The sequence below is a fragment of the Neopelma chrysocephalum genome, unplaced genomic scaffold (assembly GCF_003984885.1).
Source record: "Neopelma chrysocephalum unplaced genomic scaffold, ASM398488v2 Primary Assembly neopelma1_65, whole genome shotgun sequence".
Lineage (NCBI taxonomy): Eukaryota > Metazoa > Chordata > Aves > Passeriformes > Pipridae > Neopelma > Neopelma chrysocephalum.
In genome coordinates, this window is record NW_020897722.1 from 2,785,003 (window position 1) to 2,804,708 (window position 19,706).

Genomic DNA, 19,706 nt, shown 5'->3' on the forward strand with positions numbered 1-19,706 from the left:
TTTTTAACCCATGATGTCCTGAGGGGTGCTGACCCCTCCACCTCCATACCCCCCCCTCCCACCCTCGGGGATGAAGGACCAGCCCCCCAGAGATAGAGAGAGGCCACGAGCAGGGCGCCACGTACTTCCAAAACAATCGTTGTATCTTTATTGACGCTCTGAATGCAATGACCTGTTTTTTACTCTTAAGGAAAATAAACATCTTTTAGAAACAGCTTGTTACACACAATCTTCAGTGTGAAGCAATATACTAATAAGAACACTAGTCTTAACATTTACAGTCTTCATATATATTATATATATGTATATGTATACATATATATACACTATATAATGAGGCAATATATAATACACACGGTTTACCATTTTACAGTCATATGTACAAGATGTCACTAAAAATAGCCAGATTTCAGGCAACACTGCCAAGGACACTGGGATTTTTATTTTTTTTTTATCTTTAAATTAATTATTTTTTATTATTATTTCTCCCTTTTTTTTTATTTTTCTCACCTCCTTTTTTGTGTTTTTCGCTCCTGTGTCCGAGGCAGCTGCTGAAACGACAGACATTGTGTGGCCAGCAAACCTTGGGGTGAGAGATGGGTGGGATGGAGGGAACACGAGAGGTGGTGGGGACACGAGGCGCTGGCTCTGCGGGGGACACAGACGGGGCCAGCATTGTGCTCCCCTTTGTAGGATGCTCTGGAGTTGAGGGGTGGCTGGTGGCTGTTTTTAAGATGGGATTTGGGGTGGGTTTGCCCTGGGTTGGTTATTTGCTGCCTGTGTCAGTGTGCGGGTGACAAAAGGCTGGGGTGTGCAGCCTGGGGACATGGGCAGGGGGTCACCCCAGTACTGGGCTGCCCCCCAGATCCACCGAGGCAGCCAGAAAGGGAAGCAAAAGCCAAGGGAGCCGAGCAAACCCAGGGCAGTGAGGGGTGAGCCAGGGCCATGTGGAGGGAGGAGGCAAATGCCTCCTCCTCCTCCGGTTCATAACCCAGAGCCATGGGATTTGCACCCAGATCCGGGGGTTTGCACCCAGAGCTGTGGGGTTCAGCACCCAGAGCCGTGGGGTTTGTACCCAAAGTCATGGGGTTCAGCACAAGCACGGGGAGCAAAGCCCCCCGCACGAGGAGCCGCAGAGGGGTGCTGGCGAGGCCAAGCAGAGGCAGGAGGGTGGGCTTTGGGGGTCCTCACAAGCAGGACCAGGTGTCCCCAGCCCAGCAGTGCCAGCACCCCATGGAGTGTGAGGGTGGTGGGTGCAATGAGTCAGGGTTTGGGGTTCAGGAGCGGGGCTGGGCCAGCCCGGTAGGTGCCCCACCGGCCTGCCCAAGCACCCCTCGCCCCCCCGGCACCCTGGGTGTGGGTGGGGGCAGACAGGAGATGGAAGAACAAAATGGAAAAAGCAGAGTGGTGTTTCAAACAGCAGGCCGTTGTTTGTCTTTTTTTTTTCCTCATTTTTCTCTTTTTTCTACTTTTTTTTGGTCTTTTTTTTTTCTTTTTTTAATCCTTTTCTCCGCTGAACTATATACAAACACCGTGAGGTTTGCTGAAGGCAACATCTCAGATCAGATCAGTGTGATATGGAGAGCCGGGACCCACGGGGAGTCCGGCGGCCCCACAGTAAGACAACGTCGTCGGGACCCCCCCCCCTTGTACGCGGACCACCCCCCGCCCCCTGTGCAGCCATCGCGGGTGGGGGATCCCGATCCGTCCCCCGTGTATCCACACCAGGTTTTACCGGGGGCCCGGCGTGGGAGAAAACCCGGCGCTGGCTCCGCCCGCCCGGAGCGGTCTCGGGTGGTCCCGGGGCGCTCACGGGCAGCGGGGGGGTCCCCGGTACGGCCCGGCCCGGCCCCGCTCCGCTCCGGCCGCTGCCTCCTCCGCCGGTCCCTCGCTGGCGGCGGGGCGGGTGCCCGCGGGCGCTACACCGGCTGCCTCTGCGGGGAGAAGGGGGGTGTCAGCCGGGGGTCCCGATGGAGGCGGGGGGATAGCCCTGGGTTGTCCCCATCAGCACCTCCCACCAATAACCGGGCGCCCATCTGGGACGCGGTGCTTAGAGCAGGGATCCAACCATCACCCAACACCTCATCGGTGCTCAGAGAAGGGGGGTGAGACTCCCACCCCAGACCCAGCACCCACTCACTGGCCATCCCCCCAGTATCCCCAGGGATGCAATGCCCCCTGCAATGCCCAGGATGGGTGGCCCCAGGAATTTGGGGTTGGAAGGCAGGTCCTCCTGCCCCAGGGAGCTGTGGAGCTTTGGGGGGCGCACAGGGGGTCTCTGGGCTTACCTTATGTTTGGGACATCTCAGAGAGAAGCTTTCCTCGGTTAATAAGCAACCTGAGAGGAGAGAAGGACGTGTCAGGGGACACCTCACACTGCAAGAGAGTTGTCCCCGGGCAGGGGACACAGTGGCCCCCTGGCCCACAGTCACCCACTACCTCCTAGACCAGCCACAGCGTTTGTATGAAGGGCTCATCTGAGGCCAGATAAAGACATGCCAGTGCTGCTGGTGCAGTGGGGATCACCATCCCAGCAGGTGGGGAGCCACAGGCTCACCCTGACCTTGGAGCAAGGGGCCCCATGTCCAGAGGGTGCCCAGGGATGGGCCCCGCACCCCTGTCCCCACAGCTGGGCTCACCTGTGTCGACGGCACACGCGTAGTGGTAGGTGTGGGGACACCCCTTCTGGCAGCAGCCCACAGTGGCTCCCACTTGCTGGCAGCTCGAGCACTTCTGTGAACGCACCCGGGAATTCGGAGCAGGGAAGAAGAGATGTGGAGAGACAGAGAAACTCCATCAGAGCCCAGCACAGGAGTGGAGAACCCCGACGGCCCCAGCAGTGAGGGCAAGGCGGGTGTCCCCGCTCCTCTCCAGGCCCTGGTTGCCTATTCCAGGCAATATCCTTCCTCCTGTGCCAGCACACCATGGACCACACTGTACCTCTTACTTGGCCGTCTGCAGCCATGCACAACATTTCTACCTGCCATACCCCTCCCATGGATGGCATTGAGCCTGCAGCCATGCTCCATGGGGCAGGGGTGTGGAGGAGAAGGGACATGACCTGGGCTGTGCCACGGCTTGGTGGCAGAGGTGGTAGAGGACCATGGTGGTCCCCATCTCCTGCCCTGTGCCCAACAGGTGCTGCAGGGATGAGAGTACCCAGCCCGTGGTGAGGGCAACAGCCTCCAGACAGCCATGACATGAGCACTCGGGCTTAGGAATGCAGCCAATCCCAAACCTGGCACTGAGAGACTTGCTGGAGACCCTCTGCTCAGCCTCTGCTGGGGGGCTGTCCCCTCCCTCTCCCCAGCACAAAAAGCCCATGTCACAGAATCCCAGAATGGTTTGGAAGGGACCTTAATGCTCATCTAGGTCCAAGTCCCTGTCATAGGCAGGGACACCTTCCACTAGACCAGGTTGCTCCAAGCCCCGTCCAACCTGGCATTGAACACTTCCATGGATGGGGTACACACAACTTCTCATCTCCCTTTGGTGGTCCCCATCAGTGACCTCCCTATTTTGCTTGCTCCATGTGCCCATGCTCCAATGGGTCTGGGAGAGGGGCAGGGCAGGGTCGTCCCATCCCTCCAGCTCCCCTTCCCCTGCTGCTCATCACCATAGCACCAGGCCATGTTGAACCTACTTTCATCTTCATTCCTGCTGCATCTGTCCCACTCTGAGCCACCCCATGTGACGCATGGCTGGGCCAGGGGATGTGACAGTCCCAGGGAGCCCAGCCACCCTCCCAAAACATAACCCCATAAATACATTTCTGCACCTAAAAGGGGGGGGGTTAGGTGCTGTCAGAGATGCGGCAGCACAAATCTCACAGGGACCCAGCGTGGTTCATGGCACTGAGCACCTGCCCTGCTTTCCCAAGGCAAAACTATTAATTTTTCATCCCGACCGGAGGCACGGCCAGGGGAATGACATTGGCTGAAGGAGGCCAGCGGGAGATGCTGCCTCGGGATGTGGCGCCGGGCGTGCGGCCGAGCTCTTACCAGGTCGGCAGCCGCCTTGACAGCCTCCTGCAGCCCGTAGAGCTTCCCCGCCACCAGGAAAACCCCAGCGGTCCATACAGCACAGGCCTCGTGCAGCCAGTGCTCCTGCGTGTCGCCCGCCGGCTCCTGCGGCGGGGACTCAGCCTTGTGACATTCGTGCCGCCGGGGCTTTTCGGCCGCCTCCTCGCCCTCTGTCCTCTCGTCACAGCAGTAGCAGCTCTGCAGCCTACGGAACATGCCCCGTGGGCTCGAGCGCAGCGAACTCTGCTTGGCCGCCTCAGCAGCACCCTCCGGCCGCGCCGCCTTCCCGCCGGCACCGCAGCCGCCCTCCATCCCGCGGGACACCCGCTCGGCCATGGCGGGTGCGATGGTGTCCTCGCCCGGCCCCTCCACCCGCGCCTTCTCCTTCAGCCGTGACTTCTTCTTGGGCAGGCAGTCCTCGGGGTAGTAGGGCCCGCAGAGGTCCCCCAGGTCCTTGTAGTTGGCGGGGTTGCGGCAGAGGCAGCAGACCAGGCACGCGGCGCTCAGCGCCTTCGACACCACCGGCCCCATGTGCATGGTGGAGGAGGCGGGCAGGGCTGCCCGCGGGCGCGGTGCCGGCCCGGCTGGTCCCCGCTGCAGCCGCGCCTCGTCGCCAGGCGAGTTGATGATGGTGCAGGTGGTGGTGAACTCCCCGCGCCGTTCCACGCGGACGTAGGGAGCGAAGGGGGGGGCGCGGCTGTCCGCCCGCAGCCGCTTGCAGGAGATGTACTTCAGCCGGATCTCAGGCTCGGCGGGATGCACCAGCGGGGCCTGCTGGGGCTGCCGCCGCCGCTTCCCGCGGCTCTTGCACCGCGCAGGCACCGCCTTGGCCTTGCCGTGGCCCAGACGCTTCCGCTGCCGCTTGGAGTAGCCGTTGTAGTTGGAGTGGTTGGCCCGCGGCTTTGGCCCCCGCGCTGGCCCAGCAGCAGAGCGTCCCTCAGGGGGGCCATCGCTGCCCCCCACCTCCTTCTCCTCAGTCTTTGGTTTCTTCTCCCGCGGTGCCTCCTCCCCACCACCTGGGTTGGCCACACGCTCCCGGGGCAGCAGCGGTGGCGCAGGGCCCAGCGGTGCCTTGGCCATGCCCAGCGCTGCCGCTTTGCCCTTGCGGTTCCTCTTCTTGGGCAGGAGCCCGAGGTTCTTGGCCCCCATGGTGGGGCTGGACTGGGCCCCCGGCGTCGGCCCGCAGGCATCACCCTGGCAGCTGTCGGGAGAGAGCTTCTTCCCGCTGCCTGGCTTCCCCTTCGGTGATCGGCCGTTGGGGTTCCGGCACAGCGGCTCAGCCACCGGCATGGTGGGCACCTTCTGTGCTGCCACCGGCTTGGGCAGCCTCACGTCACCCACCGCTGCAGCCACCCCACTGTGCTTCACCACCCGCTCCGCCCCGGCTGGGCTCAGGGAGGAGCCGTAGGCAGTCACGGTGGCCATTGCCGCCGTGGCCGCCGTTTTGCAGGTGAACTTCTTCAGGTTGGGCGAGGTGATCTTCTGGACGATGGCCTCCAGCTTGAGGCCACGGCCCTTGCGGGGAGGCAGCACTTTGGTCTTGGTGGCCTCCTGGAAGGCTGCCCTGGAGGTGATCTTGATGCAGACATCAGAGGCCTCCTTTGGCAGGGGGGGCTTCGGGACGGCTTCACCAGAGCTCTTGGGAGGCAGCTTGGCTTTCACCTTCTTGGCCACCGGCATCTTCTTGAAGAGGCTGGGGGGGCCCTCTGGCTTCTCCTCCTTCACGCCGCCGCTGTTGCTCCGCAGGACAAGGTTCCTCTTCTTGGTGGGGATGGGGGAGATGAAGGTGGACTTCCTCTTCAGCGAGTGCAGTGGCCGCTCTGACATCTTGCCCCCCATACCCGGCCCTGCTTTGGGCAGCTTAATCCGGGCACCCACCTTGCCCTCCTTGTGGGGGCTGCCTGGCGCTGCCAGCTTGAAGGCAGGTGGGAGGTGGTTGTTGGATATGAGCTTTTTGGGTGCCTTGCAGTTCTTCAGCCGGACGTCGGCCGCCCGCTTGCCCCGCTGCCGCTTGGTGTAGAAAACCTCTTGCGTCTTCGTCCGGGAGCGCAGGATCATCGACCGCTGGTCCCTCTCCCCCGCCTCCACCGCATCCCCCTCCAGCGGTGTCGGCCCTGCCGCCTCCTCTGCCGCCACCAAGCCAGGCACCAGGAGGGTGGCATCGCTGGTGTTTTGGACCACCCTGGGGGCCGGCCGGCTGCTGCGTTTCCTGGCTTTGAAAGCCACCCGCTGCTTCACGCCGCAGCCGGGCTTCTTCCCCAGCTTCTCCTGGTGTGTGGGAGCCTTCAGCCCCTCCAGGGGGGCCGGGGCACGGGGCTCAGCGAGGGCGGTGAAGGAGCGGGTGCACATGCGTGCCGGGAGACCCTCAGCTGGAAACCGGGGCGTTTGGCTCTGGGCGCTCTTGCTCGGTACCTCTGTCTGTCCATCTGGCCCCAGACAGGCACTGGCCACGCCGCCGGCCGCTGGCAGCTCATCAAATGGGGTCAGCACGGCGCTGCCGGGGTTGTCCCCCTCCGGCAGCCGGCAGTGCACCCTCTTGTTGCGGAGGCTCTTGCCCCGTGAGACAGGCTCCATCTTCCCGAGCATGTTTTCGGGTGTGAGTTGCTGCTTCACCGTGACTGATGAGGCAGATTCAGCATCAGCAGCCTCCAGATGGGATGTTTCCCCTCCGCCGCTCTCCTCCTCGGACTGGATGTTGGGAAGGGAGGACTTGAACCAGCTCTTCACCTTGGTCTCCGTGCCCACGGCAGGGCCCAGCAGAATGACAGACTGGCCAGAGAGGCGTGGGGTGGGAGCTGAGCCCTCCTTCTCCACCGTGCTGACGGTCTCCTCGGCAGACACGGGCACCTCGCTGGAGGACAGCACAGCTGGCATCTCCGGGGGCTTGGGCGGCGAGGCGTCGTATGTCACCGACTTCTGCTCCGAGCCAGCCAGCTCACAGAGCGAGGAGTACTCCTCTGCCTCCAGGTCTGACTCCTTCAGATCCGGTGAGGAGATGATGGGGATCTCGCTGAAGTCCCCGGCTGAGCAGCAGTGCCGGGTGTCCTGCAGCCACCTCTCGCTGTCTGCCTTTGTTGCTTCATCGTAGGTCAGTGTCTCCTCCTCCTCCATCGCCTGCTCCCCGAAGTCCTGGGCCGGCTCACTCTTTGCTGGCTGCTCTCCGTCGCACAGATCCAAGCCACAGGCGTTTTTTTTCTCCTTGCAGGAGCTCACCAATTTGCTGGGGAACAAGCCCTTGGGGAGATCAGTGGCCTGAAGCTCCTTCCACCGCAGGCATGCCTCTCCCAGGCTCTCCTCCGGCCACTCGAAGTGCTCCATGGCATTCTCAGACCCCACCGAGTTGGCAGTGGTGTTTGAGTAGCAGCTGTACTCAGTGGCCCCTGCACTCGATGTCGCTGCCGGGATGCTGGGCTTGGAGTTGAAGGCCAGTGGGGCAGTGTCCTTCAGCACATCCTTGGTTTCGGTGGCCGTGAACTCCACCTGGGGACCCTCATACACCTCCTCGCCAAAGTCCTTCTCTGCGCTGGCCCCTGAAGCTTTGTCCAGCTTGAGGGGCTCGGTGAGTGTGCTGGAGTCACCCTGACTGGGCCAGGTGCCCTTCACCATGGAGTCCAGGCTGGGCCGGTGGTTCTCCAGCTGGAAGGGGGACTTGTTGGCCTCCTTGCTCAGCATGGGCAAGTTAGCCCAGGCTTTGTCTGCCTTCTCGCTGATGGCGTCCTGCAGGACGATGATCTCGGAAGCCAGCTCCTCCTGGGACAGGGCGCTGAGGAGCAGCCGGGGACAGTCCCGTTCATTGGTCACATACTTGGTGAAGGTCTCCAGGGGCAGGGTGGCATGGATGCTCTGGAAGGAGTCGTCCGATTTGGTGGACATGTCGTCCGGGGAGGTCACGGAGCAGGTGGACACTGACTCGGGCTTTGCCTTGGAGTTGCTGTTGACGCGGGCAGGGCTGCGGTTCTGGTTGCAGTACAGGAAACTCCTTTCCAGCTGATCCTCCGACCCACTGAGATAGTCAGTGTCCTGTGTCTCAGCATGGACTGACTGGGGGGTGCTCAGTGGGTCAGACAGGGGAGTCCCCACCTGCTCTGCTGAGTAGGTGCTGCTCTCGGGGCTGCAGTGCTGCCCCTTGAGCTGTTCGGGGGTCCTTGCTGGGGTCTTGATGCCCTTTTTCTGGGGCACGGCTGCTTTGGAGAGCAGCAGCTGCTGGACAGTGTTGGAGATGTTCTCCACCTGGGAGGTGAGTGCCGTCAGGCTCTGCAGGCTCAGGTCCGACAGCAGGTTTTCTGGTAGCTTCTCCTTCTGCAAGTTTTTACAGTTCCCGGATTGAGCGTCAGGGCTCGTCCCATCGGTGGGAGAAGGGTTCAGCAGCGGCATGAAATGGCTGTGGTCGGCAATGCCGGCCTGGAAGGCGCCGGTGCTCAGCGGCTGCTGGCTGTATTGGAAGTTCTCCAGGTTGGGCATCAGCGGGGAGGGAGTGGAGCTGTAGGATGGGGATCTGCCGACGGAGCGAGCTGGTGAGTGGCTGGCGCTGGGGCTGAAGGTCTGGTAGTACTGCTCGGGTGTCCGGACGGGCGGCGCGTCGCTCTGGCAGTAGGTCTGGCCTGACTGGTTGTAATGTTGGTATTTGGCCAGGTTTTGGTAGTGGAGGGACTCCGGGGTGTGATGCCGCCCCTGTAAGGGCTGTGGTGGCTGCGGGGGCTGTGGTGGCTGAGGGGGCTGCGGCGGCGGTGGCTGTGGGGGCTGCGGCGGTGGCTGCGGGGGCTGCTCGTAGCCGATGCGGTTGGGCTGGTAGCCGTGCAGGTTGGGCACGCGGGGGCCGGGGGCCAGGCTGGCAGCGCTGCCCAGGGGCCGCTCCAGCGGCGGCTGCCCCGAGGGCGCCGTGCAGCTCTTGTAGGAGTGTGCCGGCTGGCTGCCCCCCGGCACCGAGGAGTAGGTGGAGGAGGCAGGGAAGGACTGTGAGTGCTGCCCAAAGTGAGGGCTCTGCGAGAAGGGCATGGGCGAGGAAACGTCATTGGGCAGCTTCTGCCGCTGCAGCTTGGGGTAGGGGAGCGCAGGCGGCTGCTGCTGCTGCTGCTGTGGCTGCTGCTGCTGCTGGAAGTGAGTCCGGAAGGGCAGTGAGGCGGCTGCCGGCTCGTGGTACGGCCGCCCACCTGCCAGCGCCGCCGTCTTCTTCATCAGGCTGTCCTCATACTTGGCCACGCCACCGGGCAGCGCCTGTGGCTGGCCACCCCAAGCCTGCAGGCTCTCGTCCCCGGAATACCGGGCCGGATAAGGGCTGTTCTCCTGCACGGTGTAATTGGAAAAGGCTGGCCTGCCCTGCAGCTGCTGCCCCGCTAATTGCTTGTTTCCCCGGTGGTATTTCTCCACGGCGCTGTTCTCGTAGCCCGCGTACGGCAGCTGCTGCTGACTGTAGTACTCCTTTGCCACCAGCCTCTGCCGCTCGCAGTTCGGCCCTGCCTGACTTTGATGCCTGTAATTCTCCAGGCGTGATGTATCTTGTGAAGTCGGCTGGTAGCTCTGCTGGTTGCCATGGAAACCACACCTTTCTCGAAAGGACTGCATGGCGCGGGCTCGTTATCTGCGAAGAGAGAGAGGCAAGAATTCAAATGAAGCATTGCCACCATGGCAGGCCGGGGACCGAGAGGGCCATGTCTCCTGCACCACGGGGGCATCATTGCCTCACCTCACCTTGCCTGCTGGGCACCACCCTGATGGGCATTGCCTCGCTGCCACCCTGGAATGCAGCACCTGCTGCTGCATCACCTCGCATCACCCTGTGTTATCTGCCCTGCACTGCCCCACATTGCCTTGCATCGCTCTCCATCACACCTCACTTTGTGTTTCACCTCCCTGCATTGTGTTGCCTTGCATCACATCACCCTGTTGCACTGCCCTGTATTGCATCGCCTCACACTACCCTTGCATCGCATCACCTTCCATTTCATTGCCTTGCTTCATGTTGCCTTGCATTTCATCACCCTGAATTGCATTGCCCTGCATCACATTGCTTTGCATCCTCCTGCATCGCATCACCTTCCATTTCATCTCCCTGCATCGTGTTGCCTTGCATTGCATCGCCCTGAATTGCACTGCCCTGCATCGCATCCTCCTGCATCACCTCACTTCACCCTGCATCACATTGCCCTGCATTTCATCTCCCTGCATCACGGTGCCCTGCATTGCATTGGCTTGCATTGCCCTGCACTGCATCCCACCCCATCGTCCTGCATCCCATCCCCGTGGGCTCCATCGCCCTGGTTTGCCCTGGATCACAGCAGCTGGCTTTGTGTCACCTCGCATCGCTCTGCATCGCGCCGTGTCGCCCCACATCACATCGCTTGGTGCTGCATCCTCACCTTGCAGCGCCTTGCAACCTCTGCTATCCCATCTCCTTTCATCACCCCACACTGCAGCATGGTGCCCATGGGCACAGGGGTGCTGGGTCCAGCTGCATCCTTCCTGCCAGCAGCAGGCCCAGCCACCCTTCTGCCCCTGCTGCTGGGAGCTGCCCCATCCATCCCTGCTGCCCAACCTCCCTGCCTGCCCCATGTGGTACAGTGACCCCCCCATGCCATGCCGGGGTCCCCCAGCCTCATGCTCTGTGTTTCACACACCCAACAGCCCTCACCTCTGCAAATCACCCCCCCTCTCCTTGCACGCCCTCTCCAGGGACTCCTGGATCCTGCGAGCTCCTCTGCACACCCCGCTTATCACCATTCTTTTTAATTATTGGGCTAATTACTGGAAGCAGCAGCGCGGAGGGCCAGAACCGCAGGCTCTGCTGCAAAAAAAGTCATTTCAACTTGCTGGCTCTGCCCATCTCTGCCGGCTGCTGCCTCCCACAGCCCCCCCTGCCCCAGTGATCCCCCTGCCCCGGCGCAATGCCATCTGGAAGCTGTCTGCTCCCACCAGCAGCCGTCATTTCCGAGCGCCTCGCCACCGTCATCATTAGAGCTCCCTGTTTCCTCACTCTGCTTTTGCTGGGTGCAGGGACACACCTGGGTCACTGGTTTGATCTCTTGAGGCAGCTGAGTGGCTTGTGAGGGCTAATGAAGGGCTCGGTGGTGGGAGGATGCATCCTGCCCATCCCCAGCACTGGTGGGTCCGGGGTGCTGGGGTGGACAGAGCCTGTTTTAGACATGGATTGAGATGTCGGAGCCCGGGTTAGAGTAGCCCCAAGGCTTTGCAGGTCCCTGGGGACATCCCTGGCATTTTTCCCTTGGCACTGTGATGCAGCGGTGACATCAGTGCTGTCCCCTCAGCCTCCATTAGGCAATGAGTGTTATGAGGGGAGGGGACGGGGTGCTGGTGGTGCATGTGCCAAGACCATCTCACACTTCCCTGTGGTGCCAGGCAGCCTAGAGCTGGGACATGCATCCACATGTGTCCCCATGTGTCTCACCACTACCCTCATGCCACCACCACGCGTGGCTCCAGACAGTCCCTTTGCTGGCAGCTCTGCCACAGCTGCACAAACTGCACAACTGGTTTGATGGGTCCCAGCTCGGCCTTGTTTCCTCACAGCACCCACTGGTAACACCTCAGCACCTTTTCGGGGTCTAGGTACACACATAGGGCTTTATTTAGTTCTATTTCCATAACCACTGGAAGCTCAGGGATGTGCCGATCACATGGTGCCCTCTGGCACCACTGGAGCCACCAGTGGGTGCCACCCACAGAACCTTGTCCCTCCCTCTTTTCCATCCCGTTTTGGGATGTTTTCCACGTCACTTCCCCTCATTGCAGTTGCATCTTACAGGCTGTGTGGGTAACTGGATGCAGTTAAAGCCCAAATTCTGGGGAAAAGGTGGGTCAAAGAATTCTGGAAAGGCCAGTGAGAAACCCCAACCATGGAGTGGTGCTGTCCTGTGCCAGCCCTGTGCCAGGAAAATCAAAGCCAAGGTTGTGGGGCAGCCCTGGGTGGTGATGGGAGAACTAATGGGAGCAATTCCCACATTCTCTGTATGGGAGTGGGTTTGAAAAACGAAAGTGGCTTGAGAAGACCCTGGACTGGAGCTTTAGGGGGAGCTTTTCCCTCCTTTCTCCTTTATTATTAATTATCGTGATTAATTATTGTTATTAATTAATTGTTAATTTTCCAAACCGCTGAGACAATGCCTGGATAAGCAAAAGCGTGTGGTGTGAGGGGACGGATCAGTCACCGGCACGCAGAGGTGGGAACACACAGAGGGAATGTGTATTCCAGCTGAAATCCTGCGAGCCCAAAGGCCATGGCCCCATCTCCCTGTGGAACACCCAGGCACCCGGCTCTGCCTGGGAGGGGACACGCTCGTCACCAGCAGCACCCGGACCCATCAGCAGACCCGGAGGCCAGCTCTGCCCTCGGATCCACCGCAGCTTTGCCGGGGAAGGGCCGCGCCAGATGTTGTTCCTGATGTAGCTGTTTCCCAGCAAACGCTTTAATGGCATCAAATCAAGCTGTCGACAGCAGCGAGGTTACGGCCCTTCCCGGGAGGGGAAGGCGACTATGGCTGGTCCCGGGGGCCCTGTACACTCACTGCCCCCGCCACGTCCCTGCTGGATGTGCTCTCCCGGCACTTCCAAAGAAGTTTCCAGCTGCTACCCCCACGATGGGAATCGATATGACGTTTTTGGTGCACGGCTGCCACTGGACACCTGCCCTTGGCAAAGCCACCGTGCTACAGCCAAGGCTCATGGTGTGGGTGCCTGGGAAGGGTCCCCAGGGCATCCATCAGGGAGGAAAGGACTTGGGGCCATCGTGGTGCCCAGCACCAGTGTGACCCTGTCCCTGCAACACAAGGAGCTGTGCTCACTGCTGGCTATGGCCATCCAGGAGCATCCTGTCCCCTCAGTCCCCTGGGAGTGTGGACAGCCCAGCACAGCCCCTGTGTCACCCATGGGGGACACAAAACCTGCCAGTGCAGGACCCAGGGCCATGATGGTGCACAAGGTCATGCTGCAAGTGCAGGGGGCTGACACAGTGCACGGAGCCAACACGGTGCTGGGGGCTGATGTGGCACATGGGGCTGATGCCGGGAGCCAAGGTGGGGCTTAGCAGCCCAGCACAGTTGCCTGCTCAGGGTGACCCACAGCCTGCCTGCTGCTCCAGAGGATTTGTGCTGCCTGGCTGGATTCAGTGTTATTTTCCTTCTCCAACCCCTCCTTCCTTCCCTGCCTTCTCCCCTTTCCTCCCCCTTTCCCTTGCCTGGCAGGGACATGGGCATGGCTGGATCTGGAGCCCTCTGAAGGCAGCTCAGGATTTCCCGTGGCAGGGACCCTCGGTAAGCACCCAAGACCCCCAGCACCTCAGACCCGGAGGGCAGAGGATGTCCCCCATTTCCCTGTGCTCCAGCCTCGCTTCCCAGCTGCTGCTCATCCCGCGGGGCCTGATCCAGCCCTGCTGCTCCTCTGGCTGCTCCCTCGCCTTTGCTGCTGCGCCATCAACAAGGACTCAGGGACTAAAAATAGCAGCGCGCTCTCACAGGGGGATGCTCCGCCATCAGAGCTGCGCTGGCACCGTGGACCCCTGTTCTCCACCCCAAAAACCCCGAAAAAACCCCCTCCCAGCCCTCACCTCCCACCCAGGGGTGCAGCCCCACACAGTGAGGTGGCATTGGAGTGGGAAAGGAAGGGATAGGACCCCCCCCGGATCCCCCAGCGGCTCTCAGGGAGGGGAATAAGCGCCTATCGAGTAGCGTCAGCCCCGGATTTGTTTAATTGTGAGCTGGTGGAGTTTAAAGAAACCCTTTCTGGCTGGCTGCCACACCACAAAGTGCTCCGGAGAATTTGATTATTAAGGGAGGAGAGAAAAGGGAAGGCTGCGGGGAGGGGGGGAGCCAGGGTGTGTGGGACAGACCAGGAAAGGACATCCTGCCCCAGGAGCTGGGAGCGAGAGGAACTGGGGGGATAGAATACAGACAGCCCCCCCCCCCCCCCTCGGCAGTGCAAAGGGAGGGGCAAACCCTCCAGGCAGTTGTGGAGGTGCCACCATCCGTCTGTCCCTGCCCCACTGTCAATGCACCCCCTGTTAAATGCCCCCTCTAATGTCCCCCACTAATGCACCCTCCCTCCAGTGAATCCCTTTAATGCACCCTCTCTCCAATGCACCCCCTTAATGCACCTACTTACTGCACTGTCCCCCAGTAAACCCCTTTACTCTGTCCAGAGCACCCCAATAATGCTCTCCCTCCCCAATGAACCCCTTTAATAAATCCTCTCTCCAGTGCACCCCTTCCATGCACTCTCATTAGTGCACCCTTGCCCCAATGTGCCCTAATTATGTGCTCTTCCCCCAACGCACCCCATTAACACACCCTCTCCCCAGTGCCCCCCATTACCACCACCACCTCCTGCCACACCAGTGCTCCGTCCCAGTGCAGTGCCTGGGGGGGTTATGGTACCCCCAGGGCAGCCTGGAGCCCCCCCCAGCTCCCCTCAGCCCCGCGTCCCGCCCCATTTCGGCGCTCAGCCGACCGGAGCAGCTGTTCCCTGCACACTTCACTTGCCCGCAGATGATGATAAATGGAGCTGGGGCTGCGCCGCCCATCGCGTGGGGGTGGGCGGATGTGGGTAGGGAGAAGGAGGAGGAGGGATGGGGTCCCCATCTCCTGCAACCCCCCCCAGACCGTGCTGCTCCTCCCATCCAGCTGCTGGGGAATTCCCTGGGTAGGGCCCCCCCCCCCACTAAGCCCCCCTCCTGGGGGTTGGAACCTGCCCAGGGAATTCCCATCGCAATGGGGTGCATCCCCATCCACACATAAACGCCCCATTTTGGGGGGTACAGTCCTTCAGCGCTGCCCCCCCATCCAGCTCTGCTCCTCCCCAGTGAGGAATTTTACTTGGGAAAAAATCCACTGCCTGCGAACCGCACTCATGACTCAACGTTTCTGCTGGCCCCGGTTCCTCCGTCGCTTGCCAGGGGAAGCCCGTGGCCGCCCCAACCTCATCCCCTCACATGGAAATCCGGCTCAGCTGCCAGCTCCAGCCTCTCTCCCCTTGGTTTTTCCTCCTTTATTCTGGAGGGGGAATTTGGGTCCTTGATGTCAGGCATGGGAGGTTTGCAGAGGTTTGGGCTGGGGAGGATGACGGGAGGCTCTGGGAGCAAGTTGCTGGGGTTTTTTTCTTTCTGGTGGAAAATGTCAGTTGGTAAGGAATGATTTGAAAAAGAAGGGAGGGGAAAAAAGGGGGGAAAAAAAGGAAGAAAAAAGGAAAAATAGGAAAAAGAAAAGGGGAAAGGGGGGAGAAAGGGAAAAAGAAAAAATGAAAATAAGGCAAAATAAAAAAAGAAAAAGAAAAAAAAGAAAAAGAAAAGGAAAAGAAAAAGAGAACAGAAGAAAGAGAAAAAGGAAAAAAGAAAAAAAGGGGTAAAAAAAAGGAGGGAAAAAAATAAAGAAAAGAAAAGGCTAGAGGCTCACAGCAAAGCAGATGCTCAGCCTGAGTCTTCCTGGGCAAATTCCCTCTCCAGAGGGGAATTGCGTTCCACTCCGGAGCAAAATTCATGGCCGGATGTACCACGGAGTGAGGCTCCACATGCTCCCACTCCCAGCCAGCAGTGAGACATCGACCATAGTGTGCTGGCAGGAAAGGAAAAACAGCCCATCAGGAGGCTGAAAATACAGCTGAGATTAGGAGGAATCCAGCAATCCCAGCCTCCAAACCTAAATCCTGGTGCAGACCTGCCTGCAGCCACCAACACAACAAGCCTGTGCTGGGGCACAGCTGTGGCCACGGGGCCACTGTGACCCCCCCAGTGACCTTCAGCCACCCCTCCAGCCTCACCCCGAGTGAGCAGCGTGGGGCGACAGCCTGGCCGGTTCTCCACATGCTCCTGTTTTTCTTCTTTACTCATTTTCTACCTGACAGGTTGGGTTCCTTCTTCCTTCCTCCCTTCCTTCCTCCCTCCCCTCCTGCTCTTGGCCTGACTCACTTCAATTCCAATAATAATTAACCATTCCAACCATTACTGTGACCACTAATATTCACCCCCTTCCTCTCCCACGTCCTGTTTGTCCCCTGCCTCAGTTTCCCCTTGAAGCAAAGCAGGAGCTGCATCCCTGCAAGGAAAGATGGGGAGCAGAGCAGCTGGACCGATGCCATGCCCTTGGCACCCTCCTTGGGGATGCTGAGGTTCCCGAGGGGTTCATGCTGCATAAATAAAAGCAAACAAAACCTCTCCCAAGGATGGGAGAGAGAATGGATCCTCATCCCAGTCCCAGATCTGGTCTGCACAGATCTGTCTCGTGAGCTGGTTGCTCATGGATGAGGTCAGACGTGTGAGGCTGCACTCCCTGGGGAATGTGACGGGGATGGCTGGTGGTCCCCTGGCACCACTGAGCCCTCTGGCCTGGCAAAGCCACACCAAACCTGATGGCAGGACCTGGCACCCACCCAGCAGCTCAGAGTTGGAAAACCCGCTGGATTGGAACCAGGACCACTCTCTAGCTGTGCCTCAGTTTTCCCACTCATGAAAGTGGTCTGGATTTGTGTTGTCCACAGTGTTGGTGCTGGGAAATGCCAGCCCAGGAGCTGACTCGTGTCCCAGCCCTGTGCTGGAGTTCTGGACTTCCTCCCCAGTGGGTCTCTCCATCCCCAACAGGACTGGAGACCCCAAAGGATGACAGGTGGCCATCACCCTCAGGACATTTCCAGCTCTCCTCAACGTGCTACTGGGTCCATCCCCTCTGGCTCTTCCCTGGTCACAGCCAGGTTTTCTACTGGGAAAACTTGCAGCAAATTCATGCTGCAGCGTCCAAAACCAGGAGGCCTTGGCTGCTGTGGGATGGCCACTGATGGCAAAGGACAGACCCTGGCACCATCCCACATCTCCTCCCCATCCCACATTCCATCTCCCTCTCTGGGAGGTGATGGGGCTTTGCCACTGGTGCTCCCATGTCCCCACCACATCCAGCACATGGGGACATTTATGCCTGTGTTTCAGAGGAGTGTTATTAAAACGTTACCAGTGGTCCCAGAGACACCCCCATTCCCAGTCCCAGTCCAAATGGTCCCAGTCCCACTGAGACCCCCTGGTTACAGGGGCACTGTCCCATCCCCCTAATTTCACAGCACCACCTGCCTCCCCTTTTGGGGCAGCCACTCCACCCTGCTGAATCACACGACCCAGCAACCACCAGCTCCCCACCAGCACCACGGCAAAGCCCCTCGGATACGGGCGCCCCACGGACGCCACGTTTCAGCATCTGCCCACAGACAGGTCCACCCGCCGGAGCCGAATCCGGCTGTGCCGCTGCCAGGCTCTGCCCTAAGCCATCCCTGCCGGCAGCAGACAGCTCGATAATGAAGCGTAATGCTCTGACACTCCCCTGAGTGACAGTGGCCAACACCAGCTGCATCCCCGCGGCTCAGCACGGCCTCCTCTGCCTGCCAGGGAGGGGATGAACATCCCCCTGCCACCAGCAGGGCTGGAGGGGCTGCAGAGTGGCCCCCTGGTTGGGTCCCTGCTAGGGGATGCTGAGCAGGAACCCATCGGGAAAAAGGAAAAATAAGAATAAAATGGGGTTGAAGGAAATAAATCCAGTAAAAAAAAAAAAAAATTGAATAAAAGGAGGTCGAAAATAATAAATCGAGGTTTGATGCTGTGTGGTAAATTATTTTGGAATTATACATTCCCTGGCTTCAAATCCTGAAGACAAATACTGGGGCAGGTGAAGTGGGAAGCAGATTTCCAAAGGCCTTCTCCCTGCTCCCAGTTATTGACTCTGTCAATCACGGTGGGTGCCGTCCCCACCTTTGGCACTCAGCAAAATCAGCTCCTTTTGTTCCTGCTGAAAAACCAGAGAGGGAGAAAGAGGAGGGGAGAGGAATTTGGGGCAGGGAACTTCCAAAAGAGATGATTAAGGAGTTAATCTGCCTGAAATAGATAAGGAGCTTAGAGCTGCTGGTATTTGACTGTCCAAGTTTGGATTCAGCGTGTCTTAAACACTGGCTGGAATGTACTTAGATATGACCAAAGAACATGTCCCCCCGAGGAATTACCAGGTTGCCAATTAGATTTGCTTCCCAGATTCACTCAAACCTTCACAAGCTTCTTCAGAGCAGGAAAATTGCTGCCTGTCCCTGGGGAGACAGCGCAGCAGCCGCTGCTGCCTGGCCCTGCAGCCGGCACAGCACAGCATGGCACGACACAAGATCCCAGTGGGCAGCCACCAGGATTTGCAGGAAGGCAGCACAGCCAGGATGATGGCAAGGCAGGAATGCCCGTGCTGGGGCATGGAGGCACTAGGCATGGCCTAGTGGGAATTGCTGGGAGCATTTGGGTGGGTTTGGGTGCTTGGGGTGCCGGTGTGAGCCTCACCGCGGTCATGGCTCGGCACTGAGGATGCCAGTGCACTGGTGGGGCTCTCACCAGACCAGGCTCAGCATTCCATGGGGCTGCAGAGCTGGGGCTCTCCCTACCTCCAACCAGGCTCATGGTGCTGCCACGCAGCCAAATCCAACTCAAACTACCCCAGCCCAACCTCCACGCAGGGGATACAACACAGAATGGAGCCACGATGGCACATGGGGTGGGTGCACAAACACCAGAAGGTGGATAAATCCCAGCGGTCAACACCTGTCTCCTGGTTCCCATTGGCACCCAGCACACCACAAACTCACCACAACCCAATGCTCAGAGCAGCAAGACCCCCATGCCAGGGTGGGGGTCACCACCTGGGGGGCACAACAACCACCAGTACATTGCGTGAAACGTTGATAAAAAATAAAATACCAACCTCTCCAAAAACCCCTCCCTATCCATTTGTTTTAACCTTTCCATTCCCATCCTTGTTATTTATGGTGCTCCATGTGAAAGTAATGAAGTCTGGGGGGTTGCATGACTGACACACAGGTGGGACCATGATGGGGGATCCCACCACCAGCTCCCACAGCCCAACATGCAGGCACTGAGATCCTGTCTTATCTTGGCCTGTGCTCACTGAATCTGAGCTTGCCTTCTCTGTTGGCATCCCAATCCCATGGAAAGGTATCAGGAGTGGCAGCCAGTCTCACTGGGCCAGTGTTGGCATCACCAGAGCAGCGGCTGCGTGATGGAAAGTTGCTGGAATATCAGCTTTGGATGCCGAGTCCTGGTAACAGTTGCTATGAGAAACATTCAGAGGTGGAATTTACTGTCACAGTTAATAATAGATGAAGGTTTTAGAATTTTTGATGCTTTACATTTTAAGCTGTTTGATTTATAATGTTTCAGAAAAGGGTGGGGGGGAGGCAGGAGTTGAACGGCAGCACGAGGTAAACACAGTGAGTGGGGAGGTGGGCGAGGGGTTCCATCCATCCCTGCCTACTCCAACGATATGGTGAGATCCTCCACAGCCACTGGGACAGGGTGTCCCCGCCAAACCCCAGCACCGGGGAGCATCCCCACGGGAAACAAGGCCACGACTGGGACGGAGCCCCTCAGTTCCACCGTCACACTTGGTTTTTGTTCTTTTTTTTTTTTTGCTTCAACCGCCGCATCTCTTCTCCTCTTCTCCCCGTTTTCATTCCGGTGGGTTGCTGGGTTATTTACTTGCTGGCGCTCCTCTCTCCTCTCCCCTCTTGCAGGTGTATTTCAAGTAGCTCCGTAAATAGCAGCGCGCGGCGTGCCCGCGGCGGAGCGCGCCGGGTCCTGCTGATTAGCAACGCGCTGCCAAAAAAAGGAAGGGTCTCACTTCCCTGCCGAGCTGTCGCTGTGTTTGCACAAAG

At 59.4% G+C, this 19,706-nt stretch overlaps 1 protein-coding gene across 3 annotated transcripts in view; it reads right to left on the minus strand.

The window, feature by feature from the left end:
• Positions 1-122: 122 nt before the first annotated feature.
• The window catches only part of RAI1 (retinoic acid induced 1), a 74,232-nt gene continuing 54,648 nt past the window's right edge, over positions 123-19,706 (minus strand). For all 3 annotated transcript variants that reach the window (XM_027683816.1, XM_027683817.1, XM_027683818.1), the window contains 4 exons: positions 4,002-9,600; positions 2,640-2,733; positions 2,289-2,338; positions 123-1,934 (listed from right to left, as the gene is read on the minus strand). In XM_027683816.1, the coding sequence (XP_027539617.1) occupies positions 1,920-1,934; positions 2,289-2,338; positions 2,640-2,733; positions 4,002-9,584 (5,742 nt within the window). In that variant the 5' untranslated portion in view covers positions 9,585-9,600 and the 3' untranslated portion in view covers positions 123-1,919. The remainder of the gene's footprint in view (positions 1,935-2,288; positions 2,339-2,639; positions 2,734-4,001; positions 9,601-19,706) is intronic.